The sequence below is a fragment of the Triturus cristatus genome, chromosome 7 (assembly GCF_964204655.1).
Source record: "Triturus cristatus chromosome 7, aTriCri1.1, whole genome shotgun sequence".
Taxonomy (NCBI): Eukaryota; Metazoa; Chordata; class Amphibia; order Caudata; family Salamandridae; genus Triturus; species Triturus cristatus.
The window spans coordinates 1,849,881,217-1,849,895,671 of record NC_140590.1 but is presented as its reverse complement, the minus strand read 5'-3'; the positions used below and the strand labels follow the sequence as shown (position 1 = coordinate 1,849,895,671).

Genomic DNA, 14,455 nt, shown 5'->3' with positions numbered 1-14,455 from the left:
CCAATAATTCATGTTCTTTGCAGAATGTCTCAAAATGTATCAGGGCTTTCTGCAACCCAGCTTGGGTTTTGGATAAGATTAAAGTATCGTCCGCGAATATGAGTATTGGTACTTTAATACCTGCAACAGAGGGAGCATCAGTTGGGTAATCAGAAAAATAACTACCCACACCATTTATGAAAAGTGAAAACAGGGTTGGAGCCAGCACACATCCTTGGCGTACCCCTTTTGAAATTGGACATTTAGGGGTAGTATTCCCTTGAGCACCCCATCGAACCTGCGCGTAGTTTGATTCATGCAATTTAATCACCAACTGCAAAAGTTCAGGGGAAATTCTTAGATCTCTCAATACGGCCCAGAGCTTATTTCTCGGGACCGTATCGAAAGCTGCTTTGAGATCTGCGAAGAGCTTATTTGCAAAAGTTCAGGGGGAATCCCTAGATCTCTCAATACGGCCCAGAGCTTAGTGGTCCTCATCACCTGCAGACTGGACTGAGGCAATGCACTCTATGCTGGCATCACTAATCAACTCTTACAAAGACTCCAGGACACCCAGAACACCACTGCCAGACTCATTCTCAACATACCCCTCAATGTACACATCACACCCCACCTCAGAGAGCCACACTGGCTACCAATCCAGAAGCAAGGCCAATATAAACTGCTCACCCACTCACACAAAGCTCTCCACAATGTGGAACCTGCCTCCCTCAACCACCGCCTCAACTTCCACCAACCCACCAGGCAAGTGCGCTCTACCTCACTCTTCCTTATGCAAGTACCCCCCATCAGCAGGACCAAGTCAGGAAGATGTTTCTTTTTTTACATAGCAAACAAATCCTGGAGCAAGCTTCTTTAACACATCTGGACCTCCCCATCCCTTCTCGAATTCTAAAGGAAACTGAAGACCTGGCTTTTTGACTAGCAGGCCAGTTGGCCTGCTCACCTACTCCAGTGCCTGGATATCCCTCAGGTAAGAAGCGTGCTATACAAATCCTCATTACATAAAATCCCCAGAAAATGCTGATTACTAGTGCTACCTCCGAGTTTCTTTACATGTGGATTTTCTGTCTCATGTAAACATGTTTCGGGCAAATGTACAGATTTTTGCAATCCTAAAAAGAGGTACTCGATTGCAAAATTCATAAACTGCAGTTCAACCTTTTGAATGTACATAGTATTCTGTTCCTGTGGTAAGATACATGTGGGCTCCACCAAAAGATCACTTAAATCACAGTGGAAGGAGCATATGAGAGTCAATCAACCAAGCAATCATTCAAGAAATTAATCAGCATTTGTATAGCGCCGCACTGCCATCCTTAGGAGTATCTGGGCGCTGAGGATGCTGTGTTTCCGTCAAAAAGCCAGATCTTGAGTTTCTTTCTGTAGTCTGCCAGGAAGGGGGCAGTTCAGAGGTGGGGGGGGGGGGGCAGGTCATTCCAGGACTTGGCTGTGATGAAGGAGAAGAAGGAACCTCTGCTACAGCTGTGAAAGACGCATGGGGTGTGTGCGAGGGCGCGAAAGGAGGAGCGCAGATGGATAGAGGGCAGGTGGAAGTTCAGTTTATGGTTGATCTATGATATTCATTGGTCATGGAGGGCTTTGTATGTGTGCGTGAGTATCTTGAACTGGCATCTCTTCTGGATGGGGAGCCAGTGGACGTCTCTGAGGTGAGGGCTCATGCGAGTCTGTCTGGGGAGGTCCAGGATGAATCTGGCTGCTGTGTTTTGTATGGTTTGGAATCTTTTGAGGAGCTGAGAAGTGATCCCGACGTAAAGAGAATTGCCATAGTCGAGGCGGCTGGTGATGAGGGCCTGCATGAGGGTCTTTCTGGTGTTGATGGGGATCCATTTGAAGAGTCGTCAGAGCATGCGGATGGTGTGGAAGCAGGAGGAGGCGACTGTGTTGATTTTTCGTTTCAAGTTTAGCTGGTTGTTGAGGATGATGCGTGCATGGTTTGTTGGTGTGGGAGTTGAGTTTGAGGCAGCTGTCTCTAATCCATTTTGCCACGTAGGTCAAGGATTTGTAGAAGTTGGTTTTGGCATTGGAGGGGACCTCGTGAGCTAGATGGATTAGTTGAGTGTTGTCAGCGTAGGAGATTATGTTGAATATGTTGGATCTGACGAAGTCTGCAAGGGAGTCATGTAGATGTTCAATAAAGTGGGGCTGAGGGATGATCCTTGGGGTATGCCTCAGATTATGGTCTTAGGTGCAGAGGTGAAGGGAGGCAGCCGGATGCTTGGTGTGCGTCCTGAAAGGAAAAGAGCGATCCACTTGAGGGTGTTCTGCTGTATGCTAATGTTGGGGAGTCTATCAATGAGGGTGTGGTGGGAGAGGGTGTTGAACACAGCAGAGAGGTCAAGGAGGATCAGGGTCACAGTTTGTCCATGGTCAAGGAGAGTTCTGATGTCGTCTGTTGCGGTGATCCGTTTTGGTCTTAGTGCTGTGGTTGGTGTGAGCCATCGAGTAGGTGGTTCTGTTCCAGGTTTTTGGTGACCTGTTGGTTGATGGCTTTCTCAAATGCTTTGGCTGAGTAGGGTAGCAGGGAGATCAGTCAGTAATTTATGAGGTCACTAGGGTCAGTGGAGGGTTTCTTCAGGAGGGAACTGACCACTGCATGTTGCAATATGTTTGGGAAGGTTGCTGTGAAGATGGAGGTGTTGAGGATGCTGGTGAGTTCTGAGCTGAAAGGCTGTCCCTGAGGTTCAAGAAACGGTGGGGGCAGGAACATTTGGGCACCCCGGAATGGACGGATGACATGATAGCTGTAGTGGCCTGGGTGGTGAGCGAGGACCAGGTGGTTATCGTTTGGCTGGTGTTCGCTGGTAGGTCGAGGCTGAGAGTGGGGGGTTGGGTGTCAAAGTTGTTGTAGATGGCGGCAATCTTGCTGTGGATGTAATCTGAGAGGGTTCGCAGAGTTCTTGGGAAGGGTGGGTAGTGTTCTCTGTAGCTGTAGGGTCGGAATATTCCTTGACAATTTTGAAGAGTTCCTTTGTGTGGAAGGCTGCGGTGTTTATGCGGGTGGTGATGGCTGCTCTTTAGGCTTCTTTGATGTGCAGGTGGTAGTTGCCGAGGGCTGCTTTGTGGCCAGCTTTGCTCTGTCCAAGGGGTCCTTGGTGGTAAACCAGTGCTGCTCGAGTCTGTAGCAGTTGTGCTTGGTGGTTCTGAGCTCCGAGGTGTACCAGCTGGATTGTTTCGAGGTTTTGTCAGTATTTTCTGATTTAAGCGGGCGAATCTTTCAATGCATTTGTTGATCCAGATGGAGAAGTTCTGGACAGCCTGGTAAAGTTCTGTTGAAGTTTCAGGTTGTGTGGTGCTGAGGCCTTGTATCCATAGCTCATCTGTTACCTTTCTCCAGCTGCGGTTGGAACTGCTGTGGTGCTTGGCAGTGGGGTGCTGGCGTCAGAGATGGTAAAGCAAATGAGGGTGCAGTCGTTCCAGGTAAGTTGTGTGACGTGGGTAAACTTGACTCTGTTGCTGGCAGTAAAGATGGCATTGAGTAAGTATCCAGCTTTGTGTGTGGGTTCAGTGACTAGTTGGGCCTGGCTGATGTTGGAGTAGTCGATGTGGAAATGGAGGTATCCGAGCAAGACATAGTGGAGGGATTGGAAGACAAGGGGGGCAATGAGTTTGTAAATAGCATTGCAGAAGGGTGGTTGAGGTCCCGGAGATCTGTACAAAAGGGTGCCTCTTATCATGGTCTTACAGTTGGATTGTAGTCAGGAGTTGAGGTGTTTCGTGAGAGCCATTGGGTCGTTGCTGGTGACAGTGCATCGAATGGTTCAATCAGTCAACCAATCAATAATCTTATAAAGCGCAACTACTTACCCGTGAGGGTCTCAAGGTGCTGAGTGGGGGGGTGGTCTATGGTTCAGTGAAGAGTCAGGTTTCAACGTCCTTCCTGAATTGTGGCAGCGATGGTGATTGGCTGAGATGCAGAGGCAAGGAGTTCCAGGTCTTTGCAGTGAGGTAGGAGAAGGATCTTCCTCTGGCAGTGGTCTTGCGGATCTGTGGGATGGTGGCCCGGGCCAGTTGAGTGGAGTGGAGATATCTGGTGGGAGTGTAGAAGGAGAGGTGCGGGTTGAGGTATGCAGGTCCGGCATTGCGGAGGGCTTTGTATTTGAGTCTGAGAAGCTTGAAGGTGATTCCTGTGTTGATAGGTAGCCAGTGATGGTCTCTCAGGTGACTGCTGATGTGGCTGCAGTGTGGGATGTTCAGGATGAGTCAGGTGGAGGAGTTCTGGACGGTCTACAGTTTTTTTTGGGAGTTTCTGGGTGGTGCCAGCATAGAGTGCCTTGCTGTAGTCGAATCTGATACTGATGAGCACATGGTTTCCTTGAAGATGATGGCGATACCCCCACTCTGTTTGTTGGTGTGGTCTCAGTCTATCATCTTGTAGGGGTTCGAGGAGGGTTTGAGCCATGTTTGAGTGATGAAGGCAATGTCCGGGGAGAGGTTGGGGATGGTGTACCAGATTTCAGTGGTGTGTTTGCAGAGGGAGCAGGTGTTAAGTTGGATGCTTTGGAGCAGTGCCTGGTTGTTCATAGACTTCTGAGTAGGAGCGGTGTGGGGTCCGGTGTGTGTGGGAGGTCCTGTGTGGCAAGTGAAGCAGCAGTGGAGGCAGATGAAGTGTCCTTTCGTTGATCATGGGAGGTCGTGAAACAGCTGTTGTTCCTGTGTCCAGGGCTAGAGGTTACTCAGTGTATAGCGGTGGATGGTGAGAGAGCCAGAGGTCCTGGCTCTGGGCACGGTACAGGCATGGACGGGTGCAGACAGGCTCCATAAGTTGCCGTGGGAGGTGCTGTCAGGGAGGCAGAGGGGCAGGAAGCAGAAACAGCGGTGGTGCATCAACAAAATAGAGGCCAGGCATCAAGACAATGCGAAATGTTAAATATCCAACAGAAATCAGCCTCCAGGAGCAAACTGGCAGCAGTGGGGACTAGATCACCGATGCTGATCACTGTCTCAGTCACAAGGAGCTATGTGGTAGAAATGGGAAAGTAGCGCGCAAAACCAGTGGTGTGCAACGAGAGCATTGCACAATAAGCATATGTCACACCCAGCTGCCAATCATTTTTAGTCTATCATGGAACTAGTGATTTTAGGAGTATCAAGCTTCTAGGGTGCAGCAGAGTCCTCGCTCTAAGAAGATGTGAAACTAGATTGATAAATTAAAGTGTGTAGAGCGGGGACTTAATATTGATAGGGAATTGCATACATTTTTGTCTGGCTAATTATGTCATTTCATATGGATAGCTACTGGTACACTTTGTGTGGACTGTGGAGGACGGCAATGGGTGTTTGAGGCTAGTATTGGAGTGTTGAATCCATTTGATCTGAAGATCTTTTAAAGGTTTCAAGTGACTTTATATTCTACTGATCTCTGATCAATGTGTAAACACATTGATAAGCACAGAGATAAATGAATCAATGCATCTGCTTACTGGGCTTTGAAATGCCCCACCTACTACTAATTTCCACATTTTCCTTGGAGTTCAATAGTAGCATTAATTAAAATTTAAAATATCAAGTGTATGTTTTAAAATCCCAGCATACTAAAGACTTTTTCAAAAATCTAAGTTTAGACAATCTCTGTCCTCGTGGCCCACCCTGTGTCCCAGCTTTATGTTTCAGTTACTGTTAGCTGGTTCACTAAGGGTATATGCAAGCCCACTGGACGGAATGACGTCACTTCCGGTGTATAAGATTCCCACTTCCCACCCCTTCCTTTACGTCACAGTATCAGCCCTAGACCGGGAAGTTTCCCATCCGCCCCAGGCCTGCTGGTTCTGTTCTAAATTTAGCATCAATGCTGATATACATTCACCTTCAACAAAACAAGCCCTCCCCCAACGATAATCTTTACACAGTCAATGCCATATTGTTCCGAGACTGAAAGGAAAACCCCACAATGGGACAGGAAGCATTTGTGTCCCTTGTGAGTTCGAGTTTCTGTGCTGACTCTGAGTGTGGTGAGACGTGAAGTTTCGGTCAGCGCCTGATGGCATTGTCTTGGCGCACTTCCTGGAATCTGTCACGCGCTGTTCTGCGTACCAGGGATACACGCCATGGGTGTCACATTCGTCCCCAATGGGCGAGTCCTGCAGATTCACTCTCAGCAGGGCTTTGTAACTGTGGGACACTGGAATCTAAGGCAAGTCAACAATGGCGAGCAGACCATGGCCTTGAGATGAAGGAGCCGCCCGCTGATGGCTCTGGGGCGGAGAGGACAAGATGCGTAACCTGACCATCCCTTTCAGGGCATCCATGATTTAATAAACCTGTCAGGTGGTGGGGGTGACAAGGGGTGTGGGGTAATGGAGGGCTCTGGGCTATAAAAGGGGATGTGCTTCTTCTCTGTAAACAGTCAGTGAATATTTCTCCTCTCTTGCCTTGGATCTGAAGAGCTGAGACACGGCCACCATGCTCAAGGCTCTGGTGTTCTCACTGTTGGTCGTCCTGGCTCTTGGTGGCCCAGCGAAGGATCGCGACCATGGTTCTAGTGAAGGTGAGTCAGTGACTGACTGAGTGAGACAGTTCAGGTTTCTAGACATGCCAACGGTGAGCTTGTGGTGTACAACATGACCAAGGCCCTTCTGGGGTCCTGGCAGTACTTGCGTTGAGGGACCCGTGGTGAACATGCAATAGCACACGCCAGTGGGCAAGATGAGGGGCGTGGCTACAGAGCGATTCCTCAAGACTGGGTCATGGAAGTGCACGCGTCTTCTACACCAATGTCCGTCTTCCATCAACCACAGAGAAGTCCATGGATTTCACCAGTAGCATGGCAGATGAGTTGATGGGCTTCTCTGGCATGAGGTGGAGGTGACTACCCCTCACCCAGCCCCGAGATTGAACCGTGCCAGCTTACAGTGTTAAAAGGGCAGTGCCACGGGTCGGCATAGAGTGTTTTGATTCTTAATGTCAGTATTCCAGTGGAATTGAGGACCGCCATCATTTTGGCGCCCTCGTAGCACGTTTTGCACCCGTTCAATGCGGGGCGCGTCGAAGAGGGGATGCAGGTGCTCGCCTTAACCACACCAACCTGTAGGCCAGGGATCTTCAAACTTTTTTATGTGCGCCCCACCCATGAAAGAAAAAAATCACAGAGAGCCCCCCCTCAAAATCATTCACAATGATTCTATTAAACTGCCAATGTTTAATTATGTCTAGACTTATTTCACCATTGCAGTTAAGTTCTGTTACCTTTATGGAATCACATGCGTGATTGCCAAACACACTATTCTGTTCAGGCAGGCCTTACTAATGTGTAAAAGTACCCACTGTGTGATCAATAGAAATAGGGCTGGGGGTTTGAAGAATATTTGGACTCCCCCCCCCCCCCCTTTAAACACCCTCTCCCACCAAGGATATAAATGACAAAAGATGTTAGCCATGGCCCATTACAGAGCGGCTCACAGCCACTCTTTTTTGCTGAAAATAAAGCACTGTTGTGAGCATGCTTCCTTTGACCAGAGCCTGGTGCCCCCCACCCCTACGGGATCACCTGAGGCCCCCCTAGGAGGGCCCCCCTGCCCCAGTTTGAAGAGCCCTGCTTAGGCAAAGAGGGCGCTCTGAGCGACGGCGCAAGCGCAATGTTCCCCCTTTATCACCACCTCTTCTCGCCAAAGGCATGTTCATTGAGGGGCTTGTAGTGCTTTTTAGGTTTTAGACAAAAACCCCAGCATGCAAAGCGTATTTGGGTCATCTGCAAGCATTGATCAAATGTGCTATGTTTAAAAAAAACTTTGCTCAAATATTTCCTGAGGTTTCACTCTTCTATTCTAATCTAGCATTAAAACAAGCATTGGCAGTGTGAATTGTTTTATCCTTTCTTCAGTAGACAGTTCAATATTGAGCTTCAGATTTCAACAAAGGTACAACATGGGTAGCAACAGCACAACCTTCCTAACACACAGAATAAGCACAGATGGGTCCCAGAAGCAGGAGGGACATGACAGGGTCCTCTCATACATACAGGACCGGTACAACACAGGTAACTAACACAGTAAAGGAGTGACAAGGGAAAGGGCTGTTCTACACTCTCTGTTAACAGAAATAAACAAACAAGGACTGCACATTTACTGGGAGAAGCATCCAAACCTCTAATGGAATTAATGCATCCTAATGCACTCAGATGGGGTGATGAACTCTCACTGTGTAAGTGCGGCATGCTCCAGGGCAGTCTTCCATTCACTGCACAACAGCAGGGCAGACTAGTGCAAGCTTCCATCGCTCATGGAATATGCACAGTTAAGGCATGAGTGACATGTAGGTTACAGACAGATCTCTGACGCGGGCGCTTAAGTCACTGAGTGGAATGTGCAGGTGGATGAGTGAGTGAATACTATAGTCCTGACATCATTCTCGGGCAGGTGAGATTTGACGTCAGCATCCTGAAAGCCCTGCTGCCGTCACTCTCAGACCTGTGGTTTGTGTTGACTCTCTGGCGTCCCACATATTGAGAAGTAGCCGTTACCTGGCAGGTCATTGTGATGTGAAGCAGCCCAGCCACAGCCCAGGTAACTCTGCTCTACGGAGGCACACAGGTGCCAACCTCTTAGAAAAGGTTTCGAATGCGCACACACCAGTCCCCCAGTCCAGCTCTACGCCACTCTACTGCTACACATGCCATTGAGTCAGTGCAGCTCTATGCTACACTCCTGTTACACATGTCATTCATCTGTGGCAGCTCTACGATACAGTCAGTCAGAACAAATGTATTCGGTTCAGTGGACCTTAAAAGTTTAACATACAGACATAGAACTTTAAAAAGAATTACACGTCCTGTTTATACAATATTTAAGTAAAATCAATAAAACCCCAAAATAGACCCACATGCTTAGTGTATTGGACTACAGGCTTTAATACCCATTATCAAATTCCCAACATCCTGGAAGGAGGCCATAGTGGTACCAGTATATAAAAAGGGTAACAAGAACGACCCTGCATGTTATAGACCCATCTACTTAATTGATGCCACCGTAATGGTGTTGGGGAGGGTTATTCTTGCACGCCTTGAGACCTGGGCAAGTAACTCGGGGACTATGTCACAAACGCAATATGGCTTCAGGAGGGGGATGGGTACAAATGAACAGTGCCTCAATTTATCTCTGATTATGGGCAAGTACATGAAGGCCAGAGGAAGGTCTGTCCACCTGGCCTTCATGGACATATCCAGTGCTTTTGACACTGGTAATCGGGAGAAATTGTGGGGACAGATGGGGAAAATGGGTATTAAAGAACCCCTAATCTCCCTCCTGCGTAGGCTGCATGCGTCCACCACTGTTGCCACACGATATGGCCCCGGGGGGGAGAAGACTAAGCCCATTGTTTCCACAGAAGGTGTTCGGCAGGGGTGCATTTTAGCTACATTTCCTTTTTTAGGACTCCTAAATGCCTTCTGTGAAAACCGAAAGTCTTAAAATTAGGATTTTTCTCAATTTAGTAGTAGTAAACTTAGGACTCCTAACTTTAGGACTTCTAAATGCCTTCTGTGAATACCGAAAGCCTCAAAATTAGGATTTTTCTCAGTTTAGTAGTAGTATAGTTAGGACTCCTAACTTTAGGACTCCTAAATGCCTTCTGTGAAAACCGAAAGTCTTAAAATTAGGATTTTTCTCAATTTAGTAGTAGTAAACTTAGGACTCCTAACTTTAGGACTTCTAAATGCCTTCTGTGAATACCGAAAGCCTCAAAATTAGGATTTTTCTCAGTTTAGTAGTAGTATAGTTAGGACTCCTAACTTTAGGACTCCTAAATGCCTTCTGTGAAAACCGAAAGTCTTAAAATTAGGATTTTTCTCAATTTAGTAGTAGTAAACTTAGGACTCCTAACTTTAGGACTTCTAAATGCCTTCTGTGAATACCGAAAGCCTTAAAATTAGGATTTTTCTCAGTTTAGTAGTAGTATAGTTAGGAGTCCTAACTTTAGGACTCCTAAACTGAGAAAAATCCTAATTTTAAGACTTTCGGTATTCACAGAAGGCATTTAGGAGTCCTAAAGTCAGGACTCCTAACTTCTGTGAATACCGAAGTGAGTAAGTGTCTTCTGTGAATACCAAAATGAGTAAGTGCCTTCTGTGAATACGAAAATGGTAGTAAGTTTAGGATTTTGTCTTAAGTTAGTTCTGTGAATCGGGCCCTTTATGTCAAAACTGGACCTAAAAGTTAATTTTACAAAGTCATATACCATGGTGTGTGGTCCCAAAATAACCAAAACAAGAACATTTACTGTAAAGGATTAGACTATTGATAAGGTGGGTAATTTTACATATTTGGGGAATATTTTTAATAACCAATTGAATTGGTACTCTCTCGTCACAGCAAGGGCACCACATGCTAACCGGGTAGTGGAGGGGCTCTTCCGCTTTGCCTCTAAAGTAGGCCACAAGCCGATAACAGAGTTGATTACCTTATTTAAAGCGAAATGTTGCGCGGTCGCACCTTCTGGGGCAGGAGTGTGGGGCCATCATAAAGGCAGCCAGTTACAAATCTTAGAAAGTAAATTCATAAAAAGGCCATTGATGACCCCCAAATAGTGCCCACACAGTATTTTGTCACTCTGATGTAGGGCTGGATTACATAGAAGATTGAATTAATATTGCCCTATTGCTTCTCTGGGCTAAAATGTGGACGTCTGAGGACCTAACATTCTCATGGGAAGTTATCAAAGATTGTATTAACCTTGAGAATGCCTTGGTAAACCCATGGCTATGATTTGTTAGAGAAAATGTTCAACGTGATTGGCCGGGGGAACTACTATGTCAATCCTGCTAGTATCCACACAAATATGAAGACTATTATAAATGAAGCATACTACACTGAGGCAAACGTGCACCAACGGCATTTGGGAACGCAATGTCACCCAGGCCTGTCCCTCACTCCACAGAAATGTTATCTATCTTTTACTATTAATGCACAGACTCGCTTTTTTATGACTAGACTGCGCCTATGTACTCTGCACTTTTTAGTGTCTTTCCTTAAATAGTCAGGTTGGATCCATAACCTCACCGCTTGCCCATGTGATAATTTGGCAGCACAGAACACTTTGCACTTTATGCTGTTTTGCACACTTTACAAAGAGCCAAGGGCAAGATTCCTAGTTCCACTTTTAAGAGAAATCCGCCCCTGCACCTACATGGATGGTTTTAATTTTTTACACTCTCTGTCTACCCCTCCTATTTGTATTGCTGTTTCTAACTATATCAGAATGGCTTTGTCAATAAGAAAATGCTGAGTCACAATAGACAAATTGGTCTTTTAAAAAAAAAAAATTATATTATAAATACTGACATAATGGAATTTGAGCTCTACGATACACTAGTGTTACACATGCCATTCATCCGTTGCAGCTCTATGCTACACACGGCATTCAATCAGTGCAGCTGTACGCTACACTACTGTTACACACGTCCTTCATCTGCGGCAGCTCTACGCTACACAACTGTTACACATGCCATTCATCCATCGCAGCTCTACGCTACACTACTTTTACACATGCCATTCATCCGTCGCAGCTCTATGCTACACTACTGCTACACATGCCATTCATCCATCGCAGCTCTATGCTACTCTACTGCTACACACGCCATTCATCCATCGCAGCTCTATGCTACACTACTGTTACACATGCCATTCATCCGTCACAGCTCTATGCTACACTACTGCTACACACGCCATTCAATCAGTGCAGCTGTACGCTACATTACTGTTATACTTGTCCTTCATCTGCGACAGCTCTGCGCTACACTACTGTTACACATGCCATTCATGCGGTGTAGCTCTACGCTAGAGTACTGTTACACATGCCATTCATCCGTTGCAGCTCTATGCTCCACTACTGTTACAAATACCATTCCTGCGGTGCAGCTCTACACTACACTACTGTTACATGCTCCATTCATCCGCAGCTGCTCTATGCTACACTACTGTTACACACACCATTTATCCGTTGCAGCTCTACTGTACACTACTGTTACGCACATCATTCACAGGACCAACTAATGAAACCTTGATGCTCACATGCTAAGAGAGCACAACTTCTTAACCCCTTCCATGCTGCGCAAATTCCGCCGCTGTGCTGACGGAATCTTGCGCGGGCGTGGTCATGACGGAACGGTTCCGTCATGAGCACAGCTCAACCGTGGCTCATGACGGAACCGTTCCGTCATGAGCACCGAAGGGGTTAAAGCATTCTGTGCATTCCCAAATGTATGTTTGATTGCATAGAAATGTGTCGATTTTTTCCTTGTTCCATACTGTGAAAATCATTAAATGTTTATAATGAGTGCAGGTTTTGAAATGTAAATAGACTTCAAGCAAAGGTTATATGGTAAAATGCATCATTTTCTGTGCCATCATTTCCTGCAACGTCATGTGACTTCAGACTCATTACTCCAATTAGTGCCCCTGTGGCTTTCTTTGAATTGCGTGCCCTGTACTACATGCTGTGTTTATTTTGTGCAGATAACTCATCCGAAGAGATCTCTGGGTATTGCCCAGATGTCATTACTCCTCGTTGTGTGAATGGAACCAATGGGACAGCTGTGAACTGCACCGCCCAGGAGACCCTGCCCACCTCTGCCCCAGACTGCACCAATGTCACAGCCAAGAACTGCAGCGTCCAATCAGAATGTCTGGCTACTCAGAAGTGCTGCCGGACCAGCTGCGGCACGCGGTGCCTGGAACTCATCCCCTGTGAGTAATGTTCTACCCATACCAGGGAAGCCTAGACTTGAGTCACCTCATGCCTCTTTTGCTTACCACCCTCCACTTTCTGTCTCTATCTCTCACGAGCACCAGGGACGCCTAGTCTTGAGTCACCTCATGAGTCTTTCTTCCACCACCCTCCACTTCCTGTTTCTATATCTCACGAGTACCAGGGAAGCCTAGTCTTGAGTCACCTCATGAATCTTTCTTCCATCACCCTCCACTTCCTGTCTCTATATCTCACGAGTACCAGGGAATCCTAGTCTTGAGTCACCTCATGCATCTTTCTTCCACCACCCTCCACTTCCTGTCTCTGTATCTCATGAATAAAAGTGAAGCCTAGTCGTGAGTCACCTCATGCGTCTTTCTTCCACCACCCTCCACTTCCTGTCTCTATATATCACGAGTACCAGGGACGCCTAGTCTTGAGTCACCTCATGCGTCTTTCTTCCACCACCCTCCACTTCCTGTCTCTATATCTCACGAGTACCAGGGAATCCTAGTCTTGAGTCACCTCATGCATCTTTCTTCCACCACCCTCCACTTCCTGTCTCTATATCTCACGAGTACCAGGGAAACCTAGTCTTGAATTCACCTCATGCGTCTTTCTTCCACCACCCTCCACTTCCTGTCTCTATATATCACGAGTACCAGGGACGCCTAGTCTTGAGTCACCTCATGAGTCTTTCTTCCACCACCCTCCCTCTCCTGTTTCTATATCTCACGAGTACCAGGGAAGCCTAGTCTTGAGTCACCTCATGAATCTTTCTTCCATCACCCTCCACTTCCTGTCTCTATATCTCACGAGTACCAGGGAATCCTAGTCTTGAGTCACCTCATGCATCTTTCTTCCACCACCCTCCACTTCCTGTCTCTATATCTCACGAGTACCAGGGAAACCTAGTCTTGAATTCACCTCATGCGTCTTTCTTCCACCACCCTCCACTTCCTGTCTCTATATATCACGAGTACCAGGAAAGCCAGGTCTTGAGCTCACCTCATGCCTCTTTCTTCCACCACCCTCCACTTCCTGTCTCTGTATCTCATGAATAAAAGTGAAGCCTGGTCGTGAGTCACCTCACGAGTCTTTCTTCCACCACCCTCCACTTCCTGTCTCTGTATCTCACAAGTACCAGGGAAGCCTAGTCTTGAGTCACCTCATGCCTCTTTCTTCCACCACCCTCCACTTCCTGTCTCTGTATCTCACGAGTACCAGGGAAGCCTAGGCCTGAGTTCACCTCATGCGTCTTTCCTCCACCACCCTCCACTTCCTGACTCTGTATCTCACGAGTACCAGGGAAGCCTTGGCTTGAGTCACCTCATGCGTCTTTCTTCCACCACCCTCCACTACCTGACTCTGTATCTCACGAGTACCAGGGAAGCCTAGACTTGAGTTCACCTCATGCATCTTTCTTCCACCACCCTCCACTCCCTGATTCTGTATCTCATGAGTACCAGGGAAGTCTAGTCTTGAGTTCTCCTCACGTGTCTTTCTTCCACCACCCTCCACTTCCTGTCTCTGTATCTCACGAGTACCAGGGATGCCTAGTCTTGAGTTCATCTCATGTGTCTTTCTTCCACCACCCTCCACTTCCTGTCTCTGTATCTTATGAGTACCAGGGAAGCCTAGTCTTGAGTTCACCTCATGTGTCTTTCTTCCACCACCCTCCACTTCCTGTCTCGGTTTCTCATGAGTACCAGGGAAGACTAGTCTTGAGTTCACCTCATGTGTCTTTCTTCCACCA

General features: G+C 47.1%; 1 protein-coding gene across 1 annotated transcript in view; it reads left to right on the top strand.

Moving 5' to 3' along the window:
• Positions 1-6,370: 6,370 nt before the first annotated feature.
• The window catches only part of LOC146813438 (uncharacterized), a 28,633-nt gene continuing 20,548 nt past the window's right edge, over positions 6,371-14,455 (top strand). Inside the window, exons 1-2 of the mRNA XM_085614762.1 lie at positions 6,371-6,508; positions 12,468-12,698. Coding sequence (XP_085470888.1) covers positions 6,424-6,508; positions 12,468-12,698 — 316 coding nt within the window. The 5' untranslated portion in view covers positions 6,371-6,423. The remainder of the gene's footprint in view (positions 6,509-12,467; positions 12,699-14,455) is intronic.